The sequence below is a fragment of the Myotis daubentonii genome, chromosome 15 (genome assembly GCF_963259705.1).
Source record: "Myotis daubentonii chromosome 15, mMyoDau2.1, whole genome shotgun sequence".
NCBI lineage: Eukaryota > Metazoa > Chordata > Mammalia > Chiroptera > Vespertilionidae > Myotis > Myotis daubentonii.
In genome coordinates this window covers 18,503,906-18,522,123 of record NC_081854.1, presented here as the reverse complement: position 1 = coordinate 18,522,123, position 18,218 = coordinate 18,503,906, and the positions used below count along the sequence as shown (strand labels likewise).

The following is an 18,218-nucleotide window of genomic DNA, read 5'->3' as shown; positions in this document are numbered from 1 at the left end:
ATTGCTCATGCGCAATGCTAATTGTAACCCAAGCTCTGGGCGCAGATGCCCGAGCAAAGTATCCGCCACTGGAGGGCGCCTCTATCTCTGACTGGGGAAGAGGTCAAAATAAGAGAGCGGTGCAGTACAGGACTAAATGATTCATATTTTCGGGTGCTCTCAGATTCTGGGTCAGGTTATGCAGGCCTCTCCCAAAAGGCCATTTCACAGATGGACACACTAAGGTCCCGAGTCTGGAACGGTTCTTGCTCAGCCGCGTCTCTGAGCGTCATCAATGTAAAAGAGGCCATCTTATAGATACAAACTCAACGAATCCTTTTTATTTTGGCAAGAAGGGGAAAAGATCTTTCTTCCGGGGACCTGAGGGAGGTCCCCCGGGATAGAGATGGGGTGACAGAGCACGGGTCCGAAGTCACAGATCCAAGGGAAGTTTTCAGAGTCACGGCCAGCTTCACAGTATCCGACCCAGGAGCAGTGGCTGGGGGTTGCGGAGTCCTCCCGGCGCGTCCACGGGCTGGGTCCCGGCGATCCTCACTGGTGTTCCGGGTTCCGGCGGGGTCAAAGGTCTCGGAGGGGGCCAGGGGGCCGGAGGTCACGGAACAGCGGGAGCCCAGAATCCGGCGCTCGGGGCAGGGGCTGAGGGAGGGGACGGGGAGAGCGGCTCCCGCGGGACCGTTTGGCACAAGAGTCAAGGGGCGGGGAGGAGCGGGACACCGCGCACCCCTACCTGGGCGCGCGGGGTGGGGCGGGGCGGGAAGGCCTGGGATGGCTGAGCCCTGGGGCTGGGACAGAGCGGGGGCCCGGGACCCGGCGCGCGGCCCATGGGGCAGGGGCGTGCTGGGGTTCAGACTGGGGGTGCGGTGCCCCCGGCCGTGCGCATGCTGAAGTATTCGGTGAAGCCGGTGTGCGGCGACGCCGTCTGGGGCACGAGCGGCTGGTAGGGCGGCGTCGGGCCATCCCAGCTCGGGTCGGCCACTTTGGGGAACCGAGAGGGTGGGGGCGGGGAGGCCGCGCCGGGCTCGGCCGTGGTCACCACGCGGCCCCTCGGGGCCGCCGCCGCCGCCACCGCCGTCTCCTCCACCTGCTTCCCGGCCTGGGAGGGGGGTCAGGGTCAGAGGCCGTCCGGGACCCTCGGGGGGCAGATGCGGCCCCGAAGGCCCGTCCCCCTCCCCCCGGAGGACCCCCCTCCCGAGGTGTGGGCGCCCATGTCAGTCAGGGAAGGAGCGGGTGATGGGGCGCCTGGGCAGCGGGGCCAGATACTCGAGGGGTGGCGTCGGGGCGCGCGGGGCGAACTCCGGCGGCGGGGGAGGCGGGGGAGAGCTGCGGAAGGCGAGCGGCGGGGGCACCGCGCGCGGCGTCCGCGGGGGCGTGCGCAGCAGCGCCAGGACCCAGTCGGGCAGGGTGGGCGCGGGCGCCGGGGGACGGTCGCGACGCGGCATCGGGGCGCGGGGGGTGCGAAAGGCGGGGGGTGGGCTCAGGCGCCTGGGCGCGGGGAGCGGTGGCGGGGCCGGGAGTGGGGTTAGGTACTCCAGGGGCGGCGCCAGCAGCTCCTCGGGCGCCGGGGGCGCGGGGCTTACGGAGGAGGCGGGCGGGGGGATGGAGAAGAGCTCCGTGAAGTTGGGCACCGAGTCGCTGATGAACGTCACGTTCCCATAGACGTGCTGCGGGAAGGCCTTGTCTGCCGACTCGCTATCTCCGGGCCCCGGGGCACCGGCCGAAGCGATCTGCGATGTGCGCACGTGGTAGGGGAAGTTCTTGTTGGCCGCCGAGGGGCGTGTCATGATCTGGGCGAGGGGCCAGGTGCAGGTTGAAGACGTACTCACTGTCCAGGCCTCAGGTTGTCTCCATAGACATGGAGCCCTAAGGATTCCCCTGAGCTTGGAAACCCCCACACTTCCCTGCAACCCTTCACGCGGGATTAGGCGCCTCCTGTGGGCTCTCAAGTGCCCTGGGCTCTGACCTTTTTCCTTCTCCACAACTCATTACTCTGCCAATGCTTCTTCCATCGGAGCCCTGATCGCTGAGTTAGTTATCACTAGTTAAGCTTCAGCGTCTTGCGTTGTGCAGTACGATAGCCACTAGCCACATGTGGCTATTTAAATTTGTTAATAAAAGTTAAACTAAATTTTTTGTTTCTCAGTCACACTAGCCATATTTAAGTGCTCAGTGGCCACATATGGATAGTAGCTGTCATATTGAACATCAAAATTCATAGAATATTTTCATAAACACAGAAAATTCAATTGAACTAGCAGCTTCTAGAATGTTAGCTCCATGAGGGCAGGAACTTGACTGTTCTGTTCCCTGCTGAAGCCCCAATACCTTCTACAACAGTACCTGGCACATACAAGCTCTCAATAATATTGGTTGAATGTAGAGATGTCTCCCCAATTAGTCTAGTACCGTGGTCGGCAAACTGCGGCTCCCGAGCCACATGCGGCTCTTTGGCCCCTTGAGTGTGGCTCTTCCTAAGCCTTAGGAGGACCCTAATTAAGTTAATAACAATGTACCTACCTATATAGTTTAAGTGTAAAAAATGTGGCTCTCAAAAGAAATTTCAATCGTCGTACTGTTGATATTTGGCTCTGTTGACTAATGAGTTTGCCGACCACTGGTCCAGTAGAAAGGCAGTGCCTGGGAATGAATCTAGTACTGCACCCAAGAAGCCAGCATGACCCCACTAAGGTTGTGCTGAATAAATTAATAAGAAGCTGAAGCCAATCAGCAGTGGAATGTCTGTGGTGGAGCTGTGCTGAGCAAGATGAGCATTTTTAGGAATGAAACTGGCTGAAGGTGAAATACAGAAGAAGGGGCACAGTGTTTGGTGTTTGGAGCCTGCACCCCACCTCTCAGCCCCACAGCTCACTAAGTGTAGGATCTGGGGCATGTTGATTAAACTCCCCACGCCTCACTGGGGAAAGGGACTGCAGTGCCTACTCAGAAAGATGAGAAAAGGGTGGAAATGAAAACTGGTGCAGAGCCTGGCCCATGGTGGGTTCTCATCAGTTCTCTCTCTGTCCCGTTCTGACTTCCTGCAGAGCCTAAAGATGGACCATCCCAGGAAGAGGAGACTGCACCTGAGTCAGGCTTTGGAGTAGCAAGTAGGGGACCTGGCCCCCTCCTTCAGCTGAGTACCTTTCCTACACAGCACATGGTAGACCCCTGGGGTCAGAAGCTGGAACCCTCAGTGATGCCTATTTCCCTCTCATGCCAGCTCTTGTGGTCTGCCGGAGAAGGACCAGGTTCAAAGCCCCTGCCCTGCCACCAAAGGCCTTGGAGCCCTGGCTGGTCACCTGCCTTCTCTGGGACTTAACTTCCCTTCTCTGTATATTGGGTTCAATGACGATTATCCATTCTGTCCTGGGGCTGCTCTGACACTTACACAAAGAGGTTAGGAATAAATGCATCTGGGTGTTCCTAGCATGAAACAAAGGCTGTCTTCAGCCAAAAAGGTGTCTCTCTCAGCCTCAGTTTCCCCCTCTGTGAAGTGGGGTGATCATGAGGCTGAGAGAGACACCTTTTGAGACAGGTGCTCACGGAATGGTGGATGGTGGATAGTAGCTGGATTGATGAATTAATATAAGAACTGTCACCTAGAAGTCTGGATAGGATATAAAACAGAGAAAAGAAGTTTGCTGCTGGTACCCTCTTGATGTCATTCTGATCTAGGCCCCTGGAGCCCCAGCCTGGTCCACCCCAGCTGCTTCTTTCCAAACAATGGCCTGTGATAGAGTGACAGATACCAGAGATTGTGTGGGTGAAGGGTGGAGTAGAGACCAAGAGGATTGGGAGAGGCAGTGGGGATACAGAAGAGAAATTCGAGTCTGGGGACACAAGAGCAGGAATGGGAATGGGGAGGGGGGCAAAGAAAGAGGGTGGGTTGGGGGAAGAGCCCAGACACAAGGTGGGAGAGAGGAACAGAAGAGAGCAGAGTCTGAGGGACACAGTAGAGTAGCCTGCAGGAACCTAGCCGACTCTCAATCAGTGTCTATTAAATGACTGAAGGAATGAAGTGAAAGAGATGGATCAAAAGTTGAGGCAGATCAGGGTGGGAGTCTCACCGCCTATTGGTTTCCCACCCCACCAGGTGCTCATCCTCACCAGGAACACGCCATGAGCATACAAATGGATTCCCAGCTGGATGCCGTTGACAATCTTCTCCCGAGCCCACTTGGGGATCCCAAAGTTGGCAATCAGGGCCATGACAGGAACTGCAAAGAACCTGAAAAGGAGGAATTGGATTGGTAGAGACACTGCCACACGCCCTCCACCCACTCCTACCCCCAACTCCCCTGCCAGACACACACACAGGCCCCAGGTGGGTCCCCAACTGGAGGGAAGTTGTGTGACCTTCAAAAACCAGAGGTTAAAAGGGGCAAGATTTCCACTGGCCTGGGAAATTCTGGGGGGCAAGGACTAGGTTGAATTGAACTCAGTTCCAACCCACCCCACATCCCAGCACCCGGTAGAAAAATCAATAGCTATTTGATGAATGAATTAACATGATAATAACTAAGGACCTACTGCATGCCAGATCTGTTTCTAAGCATTTTACATTTATGAATTCATTGAACTCTCACAGTGGCTCTATGAGGCAGTACCATTTCCACCTCCATTTAACAAATGAGGAAAATGAGGCAAAAGTTAATTGACTTGTGTGAGGTTACACGGGGACATATCGAAGGCCCAGCACATCTCACCAGAGGGTGTAGGCAGCAAAGAAGGGCACATAAAAGGGCTGCTTCTCCGGGAAATGGCGCAAAGAGACAAGCACGGCGTAGCAGAACCACACGTAAGCCACCACCTGCAGCCCGATGAGCCCGTAGCCTGCCGGCGACTCATACGTGTACAGTACCTGGCCCGGGTCAAAGAACTGACCCAAGGGAGAGGGTTTGTCATAGCCCTGGCCTCCACATAGGAACCCCAGACCACACCCCTGGGCACCCAGGGGACAGAGTTACTTGGTCAGGACAGAAGCAGCAGAACAAGGATGGAGACAGAACATATAGAGATAAAGAGAGGGTGACAAAGATAGGAAGAGACTACATCTACCATGGGCCCAACAGGTAAACACTGCCATGTGGAAGCTTTCCATTTATCAACTCTATGAGATAGGTCTTATGATCACCCCACTTCACAGAGGGGGAAACTGAGGCTGAAAGAGACACCTTTTGGCTGAAGCCAAAGCCAAGGTAATATAAAGCCTTAGAGCAGTGGTTCTCAACCTTCCTAATGCCTCGACCCTTTAATACAGTTCCTCATGTTGTGGTGACCCCCAACCATAAAATTATTTTTGTTGCTACTTCATAACTGTAATGTTGCTACTGTTATGAATCATAAATATCTGATATGCAGGATGTATCTAGGCAACCCCTGTGAAAGGGTCATTCAACCCCCAAAGGGGTCGCGACCCACAGGTTGAGAACCGCTGCCTTAGAGGCACCTCTGGGGTGTGTAAGATCTTCCTAATTTTACAAAGGAGTAAACAGGCCCAAAGAGGGGGCCATCGCCTAAGGGCCTACTGGGGGGGGCGGAGCCAGCATGGAATCCAGGTCTGTGTGATTCCTGAACTCTTGGTCATGGCACATGAACACAAATGTGTGAGAGGCAGAGGGAGGAGGGAGAAGCTATTCAGAGACAGTGAAGAGGGGAGGAATGCACTTAGATAGGAAGGTGGGAAATCACAGAGTGGGAGAGAGATAGCCAGGAGTGCAATATGGAGGGCTAGCAGACAGGTAGAGGAAGCCATGAAAGCTAGGGGGGGGGGCGGGGGGGAGGCAGGGCCTGGGCAGTGGTGAGTGGGACTCACCTTAGCCTCATAGATGAGCAGCACCACGTGGGTAAGAGTATACAGGGTCATGTAGACAGACAACTTCACAGAACCTGAGTGGCTGATGCGGCCCCTGGCAGCAGGCCATGAGGGGAGATGGCAGGAGTAGGGTTGTCAGGGAGGAGCGGGTGGCCACCCCCCAGCCCACCCCCTCTGCCCCCACCCCACCCCCAGCCCAGCCACTCCCCATTCCCAGCACTCCAACCCAACCCAGCCTGGGCACCGTGTCACTGTGAATCCCTTCCCCAGAAGGATGAGCATCAGCAGGAAGATGAGGAAGCTGGAGGAGAAGAGCAGCTTGGCTGGGAGAAGGGAGGGAGAGGGCGGCTCAGACAGGGTGGCAGAGGAGCCCAAGTACCTGCCCTGGCCCCCATCATTCTCACCCAAGATCTTCAGACTCTCGTTGCCAATGCCATCAGTGGCATACTGGCCCCAGTAGATGCAGAAAAACAGGAGACTCAGAACTGAGGGGAGGATGGGGAGATAAAGGAAAGGACAGAAACTGGCGTTGGGGCATCACTGATCCCTAATACTGTGATCCAGGTGACCAGAACCCTCCTCCGCCCCCATCAGGATACTAGACCCAGGAGTCCAGGCCCCCAGCCTCCTCCTCCCTCAGACCCAGAAGTCCAGCCTCCCACCTCAGACTCAGGAGTCCAGGTTTCCAGCCCCTCCTCCCTCAGGCCCTGATGTCTGGGCCTCAGGTCCCTCTTCTCACAGAACTCAAAGGTTGAGATACTCTAAACCTCACCCTCCACTCCAGCTGCAGCCATAAACATTTTATAAGTCGTGTGGAGCAACTGACGGCCTTTCAGCAAATCTGGGAAGGTGGGGGTAGAGGAAGGCTGTTCACAGACAGGAAGGGAAAACAGCTCATCTCCCCCAACCTTGCCCCAACCATGTGCTGGACTCACATCCAAAGTAACAGGAGAGGAAGAAGATGAGGATGAAGATGAGAAGGAAGGTCACATCTGTCTCCAGGATCCCTGCCAATTTGGTGGAAGGAGAATATGGCTCAGTCAGGCTGCTGTCCCTCAGCAAGCACCCAACTCTGGGATCCCTCAAAGATCCTGGCTTTTGGGTCTCCATACGCTCACCAAACTCATCAGCAGAGAAGTGCTGCGTCCAGAAGGACTTGCCATTGGTGAGGACCATCTCATACTCCAGCTGCAGCCCATCTCCCTGTGGGGAGTGAGGAGGCCTAAGGAGGGCCCTGGGCAGGAGGGGATTGGCAGGGAGGTAAGAAGGAAAAGACCCAGGTGGCCAGGACAGCCCCTTACCCCACACTTGCTGAGCGCGATATACCACCACCTTTCACGCACTGAACGGAAGCTTCGGCCACTGGAGCAGCTCAGGTAGCGGGTTCCCTCCTCTGACACCACCTGGGGAGGAGCGAGAAGGCTGAATCCTGTCTGCACTGTCCTCAGGCCCTTGACCTTCAGCACCTGCCCACTCCCCCAGGCTGGGCCCATACCTGACAGCCTGACCAGGCATACTGGGTAGTGAGGTTGATGACCTGGTTGTTCTCAGGCCTGATCACTGACTCCTTAGCCAGGCAATCCTGGGGAAGATAGGGACATGGTCACTCCCCGGCCAGCCTCCACCTCTCCCTCCCATCCATCCTCCTCACAGCCCTCACCTTGTCCCCTGCCTTGTACACAGCTGGCCACTGGGATGGGTCATCAAAATAGAGTAGGATGTTCTGACAGCATTTGGCCTGCAGGCCCAGAGATTTTAAGGTGTGGGGGAGTGTGGGAGCTGGGGTGGCCCTTGCCTCAGAAGGCCAAGGGAACAGCCAGCCTCGTGTGGGAATGGTTGGGGAAGGCTCACCTCGGGGTATCGGAAACGGAAGTCCAGTCGTCCGTAATCCGAAAGGAAGCAAAATCTTGTCAGGAACACCCAGTCCTGGAAAAGGGCCCCAGTCAGACCCTCTTCCCAGCCCTTCGAGGACTCTCCTCTACTCTGTACAGACCCTCAACTTTTCTTCCCCACCCTCCGTACCTGGTCTCCCAAGAAGCCTAAGCCCTAAGGGGATCAAAATTCCAAAATTCGTCCGTGATCCCTTCACCGTGGTTCCAGGATTCCTGCCTCAGATGCCCCTTCCCCAAACACGTTTCCCATTGCCCAGGTGCCCTGAGAAAGACCCTGGAGGCCAGAGCCCCATCCTGGCCCCCTTCTGTCCCAGATACCATCGGACTGACATCGCCCGGTTACCCACACGCCGCCCTGATCCCAGAGGCACCCTGAGCTTGGCAGTACTCTAGATGGCCCTTTCCCGTCCTGAGCCCCAGCGCGAACTCGAGGCTCTCGGAGGAGTAAAAAGTGCTGTCCCTTCAGCACCACCTCGCTGTCCTCCCGCCCCCACCCCAAACTCCGACTCTCCCTCCCCGCCCAGCTCTGACCTCAGTGTCCCCCCTACAACCGCGGAGCCTCAATCCCACCGCCCCCCTCAGCCTCAGCCCTGACCCGGCCCCCTGGCCCCCGGCCCCCTCCCCTCGGGCCGTCTGAGAGGGGCGGGGCAGCCCCTTCCCTCCCCTCCCTCTCTTCCCTGCCCCGCGGGTGGCAGGGGAGGGCCCGGCACGCTCACCTCTTTGGAGCTGAGGTTGCCCCGCACGTACTTGGCCCGGGCGCGGGGGGGCAGTGGCAGCAGCAAGAGCAGCAGCGGTAGCAGGCGGCGCAGAGCGGGCGCGCGCGGGGCCTCCATTGCGCCCGCTCCGGCCCCAGCCCGGGCTCCACTCCGGCTCCCGCTCCAGCCCGGCGACGGCGGCGGGAACGAGCAGGCCGGCTGGCGCGCGCCCCCGTTTAAAGGGGCCGCAGGGCACTGCGGTCCCCACCCCCTCCATCCGGATGGCCCGCTAGGGCCCCTTTCCAAACCACGCGGAAGGGGACGCTCCTTTCCCATCCTCTCTACCCCGACCCAGCCCCAGTCCTCCGGTGACATACCTCTTGGCTCCCCGAGTCCTGAACTGAACTCCCATTCCCACAAGCCCTGCCTCCTCCAGTCTACCATCTCCTGACGTCCAACTCCCTTACCCCAGCTCAGTCCTGATCTCCCCTCTATTTGATTTTCAAACTGCTCTTTGAGCCCTAGCCGGTTTGGCTCAGTGTATAGAGCATCGGCCTGGGAACTGAAGGGTCCTGGGTTTTATTCCGGTCAAGGGCACATGCCTGGGTTGCAGGCTCGATCCCCAGTGGGGGGGCATGCAGGAGGCAGCTGATCAATGATTATCTCATTGATGTTTCTATCTCCCTCTCCCTTACTCTCTGAAATCAATAAAAAACTGCTCTTTGATGGCTCAGCCCCATGCCAGCCATCCCCCACTGAGTCCAGCCAGATGCCAGTGTTCCACACCTCTTGTACTTTGGGAAGTGCCCACAGCGAGGGCAAACCACTTGTTCTGGGTCACACAATACAGAGGTGGCAGACAGCCCTCACCCTCAACCACCATACCCCTCTTCCTGACCCTGTCGCTGGCAGCTACCAGGGTGTGCACCGGGGCTGGTGTGAAGCAGAAGTGTTGTGAGTCTAGCAGACTGAAACAAGTTGCCTGGGTTCAGATTACAGTTTTGCCACTTTCTCCCCATCAGACCTCAGCCAAGTCACAGCTGTGCCATCTCCTGGTGCAGTCCCCTCCATGCTGGTACCAACCCGTTTCCCAATGGCAACGGGGAACCCTGGAAAAGCTATACAGAGTAGCCTCCAAGCCCCTCAACTCAATTTTCCTGATCAGATTCCAAAACTTTTCTAGTTTCATCCCTCCCCCTCCACTTCAAAAAATTTGCACTCCACAAAGTACCATTTATAAAAACTTTCTAAACCAAGGGACCAACAAGAAACATAAGTGTGTGAAGCACTTCAAGGGAGGGTATGGGTCCCACAAAAAAGGGGCCTCTGCTACTCTATTTGAGGCAGTGGTTGCCAGGAGGAATAATAGATGGGATGCCAGATCATTTTCCATTTTTCCTTTTTTAGAAGCCAGAAATGTAATTTTTTAAAGCAAACTGTATGATTGTATTAACAGTAGGCAGTTGATTCAAAAGTTTAAAACATATCACAGGCCAAAGAAAAGTCTGGGCCAGATTCGGGCCTCATCTGCCCTTCCTGCGCACACACTGTTCCTATGCCCAGCCAACCAAGAGCCCCTCTATCGCAGGGCCCATAAGTGACTCACACAGATACGGGATGAATGAAAATGGTCCCATATCTCCGATTCACCCTCTCCAGGCCTTGTACATTCTGTTCCCTTTGCCTCAAATGTTCTCTCCCTCCTCTATGAGCAAGTTTCTACCAATCTTGAGATATACAACGGTCTGTGTCAGCTCCATTTTGAAGACCTCCCTCACCCCTGAAGCAGAGTCATCACTCCCTCCTCAGACTCCCCAGCGCTTCCCACTACTGGAGTGTCCTGGAGACAGAGCCTGTCACTCAGAGGCCCCAGCATTGCCAGAGCTCAGAGACCGGCACACAGTTGGCCTCAGTGGGTGGATGCGTTGAACTGATTAAAGCCCCAGGTTTCTCCATTCTCCTGGTCCCTCAGGCCCTAGAAAGGTGACAAGTGATAGTACCTTCCCCTCCATTTCAAAAGTTAAGGGAAGCTGCTCTCCTGAGTCAACCACTCACTGAAAATCATGAAGAAGGTATTTTATTGAGGTGATTGGGAGTGCTGCCCCTAGTCCAGCGTAAGTCCCCTTAGTATAGTCTCATGGGTGGAAAGGACCAGGCCTCTGGGCTGCTCTGGGCCACTGTATAGGAGAGGTTGGGCAGTGGGGCAGGGGGACAGGGACTCCAGTCAAGGGCAGAGGTTCGGGGAAACAAGGGAGATGGTAGCTGAGGCACAGACTGTGGTGTGCTGACCCCACAGGGCCAGGAAGGGGATGGTGTGGCTACTAGCCAGATGCTTTTCAGCAGGTCAAAGGCTGTTGGGGGGCCCCAGGCCACCGGAGATGTCGAAGGCAATGTGGGTGGCCAAGGACCTTTCGGTGGTGCCAGGCTCACCCTGTGTGTAGTGAGAGTGCTGGAGGTGTGCGGCATAGCAAAGGTGAATTCCTTTGTCCCCTGTTCTTCTCTCTTCCTCTGCCTTCTTTCCCCTGGGCCCTGCTCAGGGCTGTTGATCCTTCGTCTCTCAGAGTCCCCAGGCTTGGTCCCTGGCATAGAGGAAAGAAGCATGGGGGACAACTGAGCTAAACAGACAAGGGGAAGGGGAGCACAGGGGGCAGGAGGTGAGCTCACCTGACAAGGGTGGCTGGCAGCCTTGGAGCACCAGGGTAAGGTCGGGCACACAACCATGGCATACCTGTAAGGTGCCCAGGATGGCATCCCTGGCCTCTTGTACTAGGTTCCTCCTGGGGAAGGCCTGTGGCAGAATCAGCTGGCCCTGCAGCTCCCCCAGCAGCTGCCCCAAGCCAGGGAGCTCTAGGGGACTAGGTGGGCCTGGGCCCGAGTCTCCAGGCACCTGGTTCTCCTTGCCCCTTGACTGTGGGCCTGGTTCTTGGGCCCTGCCTGGGCTTGGGGAAGGCTTAGTGGAAAATATGGGAGTGTCTGGCTCCAGGGACCCACTGCTCAGCAGCCGTGCCACGTCCAGAGATTTCACCTCATGGTTGAAGAGACCCCGGTGCTCCCGGCTTAGCCGGCCCTGGGTTATGACCACTAGCTTGGGGGCAGTAGGGGCCAAATGATCCTGGAGATCCATGGATGGATTCCGACTGGCCACAGGAGGCTCCTGATGAGCCAACGGCCGGCGGCTGCCCACCAGGGCCTCATTACGCTCCCGTCTGGTCTTCCGACGGCGGACCCGACCAGGTTTCTCAGCTCTCTGGAAAGGCTGTGGGGCTGGCCCCCGGGGGTCCATAGAGTCCTGGAAAATAAAGATAGGGTGGTCACCGGTATACAAATTAGGGACCTAAAAGTGAGTCGCGAGAAGGAGATAGTTTGGGGTGAGGTGGGAGACGATGTGAGAGAGGGAGTGGGCAGAAAGGGATTGGAAAAGGCTTGGGTGCTCGCTTTGGCAGCACATATACTAAAAATGGAAAAGGCTTGCTCTGGAAAGAAGTCACAGGCAGAGGGTGGGATCAAGGGAGTCCTGGGGAATGGGAAGACTTGGAGTTTCAGGGAACACCAGAGGAGTTACAGGGAACAGGGGCATGAGGAAATAGCTACAAGATGGAGGATGGGAAAAGGATCATGGGTCCCTGGAGAATGCAGAAAGTAGAGAGAGATGGTAGAAAAGGAAAAGCAGAAGAAACAGCAGAAGAGCCCTAGCCGGCTTGGCTCAGTGGATAGAGCGTCAGCCTGCGGACTGAAGGGTCCCAGGTTCAATTCCGGCCAAGGGCACATGCCTGGGTTGCGGGCTCGATCCCCAGTGGGGGGTGTGCAGGAGGCAGCCGATCAATGATTCTCTCTCATCATTGATGTTTCTATCTCTCTCCCTCTCCCTTCCTCTCTGAAATCAATAAAGAAATATATTTAAAAAAGAAAAAGAAAGAAACAGCCAAAGAGAAGTTGTACAGAGAAAACCTTGAAGACACAGAAAGGGCGACAGCGGAGCTATGGGGGAGGGGCCTGGGGCTTGGTCGCGGGGGTTGGGAGAGGTGGGTTGGCGAGGTTGAGAGGGTGGGGCAGTTGAAGTAGGGACCTGGAATACGGCTGGTGAGGTAAGGACGGAGGACGGGCACCTTACCGTCTCTTGTCCCGACGAACCTGGCCCCTTCCCCCCGCGCCCACCCTACCCCACCACGCTGTGGGGTGCAATGGCTTCTTTTTTCCGAGGTGACCCCAGTTCACTACGCGCCTAGCGCTCTTCCGGCCTCGGGCCTCCTGCGCATGCGCGCGCCCCTTCCTTGCCCTTTGACTTCTCTGCGTCTTAGAGGTTTGAGGCTCAGAGGCACGTGCCCGGGGTTTCGAATGCCTGTTGAAGCCCCGCCCACCTCAGCCTTTTATCCGGAAACCTCCCATTTGTCCTCAGGGTGCCTAAGGAGGTCCTCCCAGCCACCAATTGGCTGTGAAGTTCACTAGGCCCGCCCCCTTCCTGAATCTGATTGGTTTAGAGGTCTATAAGTGGACTTCCTGTCTGGAGCGCGCGAAATCAGGCGAGGCTCATGGGGCAAAAGGGCCAGCCGGCCCCCGCCGGTCACAGACATCATCCCTAGACAGTCAGTATAGTGTCACCATTCAGAGCTGGTCTCTGGGACTAGGTTCAAACGTCCAGGCTGACACATTTGAGCTGTGTGAACTGGAGGATTGTACAACTACTCAGAGTCTCAGTTTCCTACTCTGTAAAATTGGGTTCATAATAGTATCTCCTTCATACTGTTAGTGTATGAGATGAGCCAACATCTTACTGAAAATAGCACTTGATGAATTAATGCTTCAAAGCTTTGCTTCTCACTAAGCTTTGCTTCAGGAACTGCCTCGCTACCTCTCCAACTAATTTATCTACACTTGTCCCATCAGACTTTAAAATCAAACTATGCCAGGGTATTCCCCATGTCCCAATGAGCTGTACTATCTGTGTAATATTGCTTGGCTAACCTTCATGATCTTTCAAATCCTAACTCAGATACTATTCCATCTAGGACACCTACCCACCATCAGAGTCCTCTTCTGCCTCGTCTCCAGAGGTCCCCAGTTCTTCCCTTAATCACAACCTTGATCCTTTCCTCAGGATCTGTCTCTCCCAACACACTGGGACAAGGCCAGGATAAGATCCATTCATTTAATATTCATTCAGCAAGTACTTGTGAGCAGCCACAGTACTTGGTACTATGAGTCAGATCCTGTTCCAGGCAAGTGAATTGAGGCAAAACATAAACGTTAGACTCTCCTCTGTATCTCAGTATCAACCTGCCTAGAAGGAATGGATAGATAGGAAGATCCCATTTGGGAATATGGCCAGGAGGTTTAGGGGGTGTGGAACCCCCACAAACACCTGGTCCCCAAGAACTGGGAGATCTGTGAAGACTTGAGATCTGAGATTAAGTTGGGGTGGGGGAAGATAGACCTTAGGTGGCTTTGGCCGTGGATGTAGGTTTCAGAGCCTAGACACACCCAGCTGCAGTTATTGGTTGGCAGTAGGTTTAGAGAGGGGAGCAGAGGCCACAGACCTGCAAGATGAGCAGCTGTGGGAGGTTTGCCAGGCGGGACCTGGGCCTTGCAGCGTCTCTAATTTCCTTTCTCGTTCTGCACTTTCTTCTAACCTCCTTGCAGGACCTGTGATGTCTGTAATGACATGTAACTTAGTTTTTATGCCACTAAACTGGTGTTTTTGAGTAGGGGAGGCCATGAGCAGATAGGCTCAGTAAAGTCCTGGCGCGGCTTTAGAGTGTTTCCTTACAACTGAGCCTCTAATTTTTAAAAAAATGTTTTTATTGACTTTAGAGAGAGGGAAACACTGATGTTGAGAAACATCGATCGGCTGCATCCTGCACGCCCCCTACTGGGGATGGAGCCCGCAACCCCAGCATGTGCCCAGACTGGGATTCAAACCGGGGACCTTTTGCTACATGGAACACGCTAACCAACTGAGCCACACGGGCCAGGGGTGGGCTGAGCCTGTGATTTTTGCCATTTTCCTTTCCTGCCCCCACATCAGTAGAAAATGGGAGCGTCTCCTCTAGCCAGGTGTGTATGAGCCACCCCTTCACGAATGGACTCGTCCACTCACTCCCCTCCCCCACCACCGCGTGAATGGGACACACTGAGGGAGTAAGATGGGGAGGAAGACAGGGATGGGAGGGAAAGGGAAGGAGGGAGGGGGAGGGGAGAGAGAGGGAGAGGAGAGAGAGAAAGTAGGTAGGCAGGCCCTTCCGCACATTTCTCGTCCTGCAGCAAATGGTTTCTCCCCGCGAGGCAAGGCGCTAGGTTTTCCCCGCCCACTCTCGGCCTTCCGCACTTCACCCTCCTCCTGACGCGCTCGGGTGGTTTCTCCCTCCTCCTCGCCCCCCCCCCGCCCCCCGCCCCCGGGTGCTGGCTGGTCTCATCTCCCCATCCCAGGTGCGCGAGTATGGCCGCCGCCGCCGCCGCCGCCGCAGAGGCCGGGGAGTGGAAAGCGCCCGGGCGGAAAGCGCCGGACGAGCTCACTGCGCCGCCGCCGTGGGGGAAGCAGGGCTTCCCGATCCGCCTCCCCTCCTAATGGAGGTTTCCGCCCCTGGAGAAGAGGCGGCGCCCGGGATCCGCCTGCGTCCACCGGTGGAGTGCGGCGTCCGGGCCGTCCATTGTTGCCTGGGGGTAGGAGTGGGAGTGGCGGACCACCTCCTCCGGGAACACTCCGGGCCGACCTCGCTCGCTCGTCCTGCAGAAGCCGTGACGCCAAGATGAGTGGCGAGCAGAACCCAGCCAGCAAGCCCACGCCGGTGCAGGACATTCAGGGCGATGGACGCTGGATGTCCCTGGTGAGCGACCCCGCCCGCGATCACCAGGAGTCGGGGGTGGGGCCGGGGCTCAGGAGTTCAGCTGGCTTGCGCGGCTTTCACTACGGGACTGGGAAACTGAGGGCAGTGGGGTGGGCTGGTGCTGTCTGACGGCCCCGGGAGCGAGCGTGCGTAACTCCCCCGTGTTTGTCCCCGAAGCACCATCGGTTCGTGGCTGACAGCAAAGATAAAGAACCCGAAGTCGTCTTCATCGGGGACTCCTTGGTCCAGCTAATGCATCAGTGCGAGGTGAGGCCGATCTCCCCGCTCCTGCCCCACCCAGGCCTGCCCTCACTGACTCACCTGGACCAGACCTCAGGCCAGGCGGTGTATGGGGTACCCGAAATAACCTAGGGTAGCTCCCAGCACCCAGAATTTCAGTTTAAGGTACATCATACTGAGAAGGAAGTGTGTGCCCTGGCTTTATCAGGCTGTTATTGTATATAATCAGACTTAAAATGAGGCTTCCCTGCAAGATTGACTAAAGCAGCGGTTCTCAACCTGTGGGTCGCGACCCCTTTGGGGGTCGAACGACCCTTTCACAGGGGTCGCCTAAGACCATCGGAAAACACATATATAATTACATATTGTTTTGTGATTAATCACTATGCCTTAATTATGTTCAATTTGTAACAATGAAATTAGGTGTCACCACAACATGAGGAACTACAGTATTAAAGGGTCGCGGCATTAGGAAGGTTGAGAACCACTGGACTAAACTGAGGCTCTATTGTTTGCTTAATGGATTTCCACAAAGCTACAGTTCTTTCCACAATGTGAAGGTCAACTGTAATAGCCCTCCATAAAGGGGGCTGGGGTATAATATCTTTCCAGTAAGCAAGGTTAATGGTTTTCCTCAAAGAGAGGTTTAACTATTGTTTCAATGCATATCTCAAGCAGAATGATTTTCATAAAGTGAGTCTTGCTGCTATTGGTTCCAAACACATATAGGTTTGCATAACGTGAGGTTGGACCATACTGGGGTTTGCTCAGGATGAGATTGCTTCCATGGAGAGGCTCTTCCGTAATGACATCTGGTTAACATTTGGACCGAGTAGTGCATGCTGACAATACCCCTGTGCCCACCCCACTTCTTGCCCACAGATCTGGCGGGAGCTTTTTTCTCCTCTACATGCACTTAACTTTGGCATTGGCGGTGATGGTACACAGCACGTGCTATGGCGGCTGGAGAATGGGGAGCTTGAACACATCCGGCCCAAGGTAAGTAGGGCTTGGGTGGGCGGCTAAAGCCCTCTTTGCCTGCCCCTCACCACTGCTTCATGCCTCTCTTTCCAGATTGTGGTGGTCTGGGTGGGTACGAACAACCATGGGCACACAGCAGAGCAGGTGGCTGGCGGCATCAAGGCCATCGTGCAACTGGTGAATCAGCGGCAGCCCCAGGCCCGGGTCGTGGTGCTGGTGAGAGTGGGAAGGCGGGGAGAATGGGTGGCAGAGTTCTGGGACCCCCTCAGGTGTAGCCACAGTGGGCATGGTTCTGGGTAGCTTGGCACAGAGCAGTGGCTTTCAGGCAAAAGTTCACATTGACACTTGCTGAGTAAGGACATGTTCAATGACCCATTAGGCCCTTTTGCCCAGGGGAGCACTAGAGATTTTTGGGGTGTTAAAACTCAAAGTATTTAAATAGCCAGAAGTTGTCAGGCATTCCCAAGGTGGGGCATTTCCTCCTCTGAAAGAGGGGTTAACCCCTTGCCATTCTGTCAACATTTTTATAAGGCTGTTGTTGCTGAATGGGGTCTCAGACCAGGCATCAGGAAGCACCTTTCCCATTCCCGCTTCCCATCCTTCGTGTATTCTGCAGCTGGGAACTTCATAGTGGGGGTTGGAGAGCAGTTTAGCACAGAGATGCTAGTAGGACCCAGATTTTGATAGGATATCTTCTCACAATTTTTGGTGCTCTCCTCAGGGCCTGCTTCCGAGGGGCCAGCACCCTAACCCACTTCGTGAGAAAAACCGGCGGGTGAACGAGCTGGTACGGGCAGCATTGGCTGGCTACCCACGGGCCCATTTCCTGGATGCTGACCCTGGCTTCGTGCACTCGGATGGTACCATCAGCCACCATGACATGTATGATTACCTGCACCTGAGCCGCCTAGGCTATACACCTGTCTGCCGGGCCCTCCATTCCCTGCTTCTCCGCCTGCTGGCCCAAGACCAGGGTCAGGGTGTCCCTCTGCCAGAGCCCACACTCTAACATCTGCTTTCCTGCAACATTAAATTCTTATTCTTCAGTCTCCCTCCCATTTTCTGTTTTATGGCCAAGCCCATCTGAATACCTCAGCCTCAGCCCTGATCTCTGTGACCCTGCAGCTCTGCAGGGTGTTGTTTCTGCCCAAAGAAGGCCTTGTCCATCTATCAAGGCATTCTGGTTCTTGGAGAGTATGGCAGATTTATACTATACAATAGTGCTCCAGGCAGGCACTTACCAATCGGTAACACTAGGTGAAATCAGTTTGCTAACACTACCCTAAAGGATCAGGGTCAAGAAAGAATTCTGGGAACATAGTGGCCTAACACAGTCCTCCAATCTTTGCACATGCCATTCTCCTGGCTGGTGCTCTGGAAGCTTCCTGACCCTCCCACTCCCAGCAGTCATCCCTCCACACAGGGTATAGGCATCTCTCAGCTGGGTACTATCCGCAAATCCAGGAGACTCCTGGCTGCAGTGCTGGCTTACACCACGTGGGGGCAACAGAGGTTACTGAGGACAGCACAGTATTTGGGACAGTGTCACCTCTGAGCTCAGACCTCAGGTCCAGCTGGAGCTGAGAGGGTCAACTGCCGTTGCACATCTAGGCCTTCCACAAGCCCATTCATACTGGATGCCTGAGAGAGGCAGAGATGTCACAGGGACCTTAGGTCATGGGGTCCTTCCGATGTTGAGAGGGAGTATCCGGGCACTGCTGTCCTCATCTCACTGGGGGCAAGTACAGGTCCATGGCCATCTGGCGACAAGACTGGTACA

At 55.7% G+C, this 18,218-nt stretch overlaps 3 protein-coding genes across 6 annotated transcripts; 1 reads left to right on the top strand and 2 right to left on the bottom strand.

Annotated features, from left to right (window-relative positions):
• Positions 1–305: 305 nt before the first annotated feature.
• On the bottom strand, positions 306–8,735 carry TMEM145 (transmembrane protein 145). Of its 4 annotated transcripts, none has more exons than XM_059666458.1 (15): positions 8,418–8,668; positions 7,661–7,735; positions 7,470–7,547; positions 7,305–7,391; positions 7,111–7,212; positions 6,928–7,012; positions 6,745–6,816; positions 6,582–6,650; positions 6,214–6,294; positions 6,054–6,132; positions 5,810–5,903; positions 4,701–4,873; positions 4,102–4,222; positions 1,578–1,784; positions 306–636 (listed from the first exon to the last, which is right to left on the bottom strand). In XM_059666458.1, the coding sequence occupies exons 1-15, from the start codon at positions 8,532–8,534 to the stop codon at positions 559–561; spliced, it is 1,518 nt and encodes a 505-aa protein (XP_059522441.1). In that variant the 5' UTR covers positions 8,535–8,668; the 3' UTR covers positions 306–558. The 4 variants fall into 4 exon arrangements, with proteins under 4 accessions (XP_059522441.1, XP_059522440.1, XP_059522438.1 ...); XM_059666457.1 differs by having other exon boundaries at positions 306–1,093; positions 8,418–8,650; XM_059666455.1 differs by lacking the exon at positions 306–636 and having other exon boundaries at positions 950–1,784; positions 8,418–8,731.
• Positions 8,736–10,327: 1,592 nt separating this feature from the next.
• PRR19 (proline rich 19) lies at positions 10,328–14,767 on the bottom strand. The gene is made up of 3 exons (XM_059666418.1): positions 14,639–14,767; positions 11,061–11,685; positions 10,328–10,975 (listed from the first exon to the last, which is right to left on the bottom strand). Exons 2-3 carry the CDS (start codon positions 11,677–11,679, stop codon positions 10,521–10,523), a joined length of 1,074 nt encoding a protein of 357 aa, XP_059522401.1. The 5' UTR covers positions 11,680–11,685; positions 14,639–14,767; the 3' UTR covers positions 10,328–10,520.
• Positions 14,768–14,787: 20 nt separating this feature from the next.
• On the top strand, positions 14,788–17,487 carry PAFAH1B3 (platelet activating factor acetylhydrolase 1b catalytic subunit 3). Its single transcript, XM_059666419.1, has 5 exons — positions 14,788–15,217; positions 15,395–15,484; positions 16,340–16,456; positions 16,532–16,654; positions 17,160–17,487. The coding sequence occupies exons 1-5, from the start codon at positions 15,140–15,142 to the stop codon at positions 17,445–17,447; spliced, it is 696 nt and encodes a 231-aa protein (XP_059522402.1). The 5' UTR covers positions 14,788–15,139; the 3' UTR covers positions 17,448–17,487.
• The last annotated feature ends 731 nt before the right edge of the window (positions 17,488–18,218 follow it).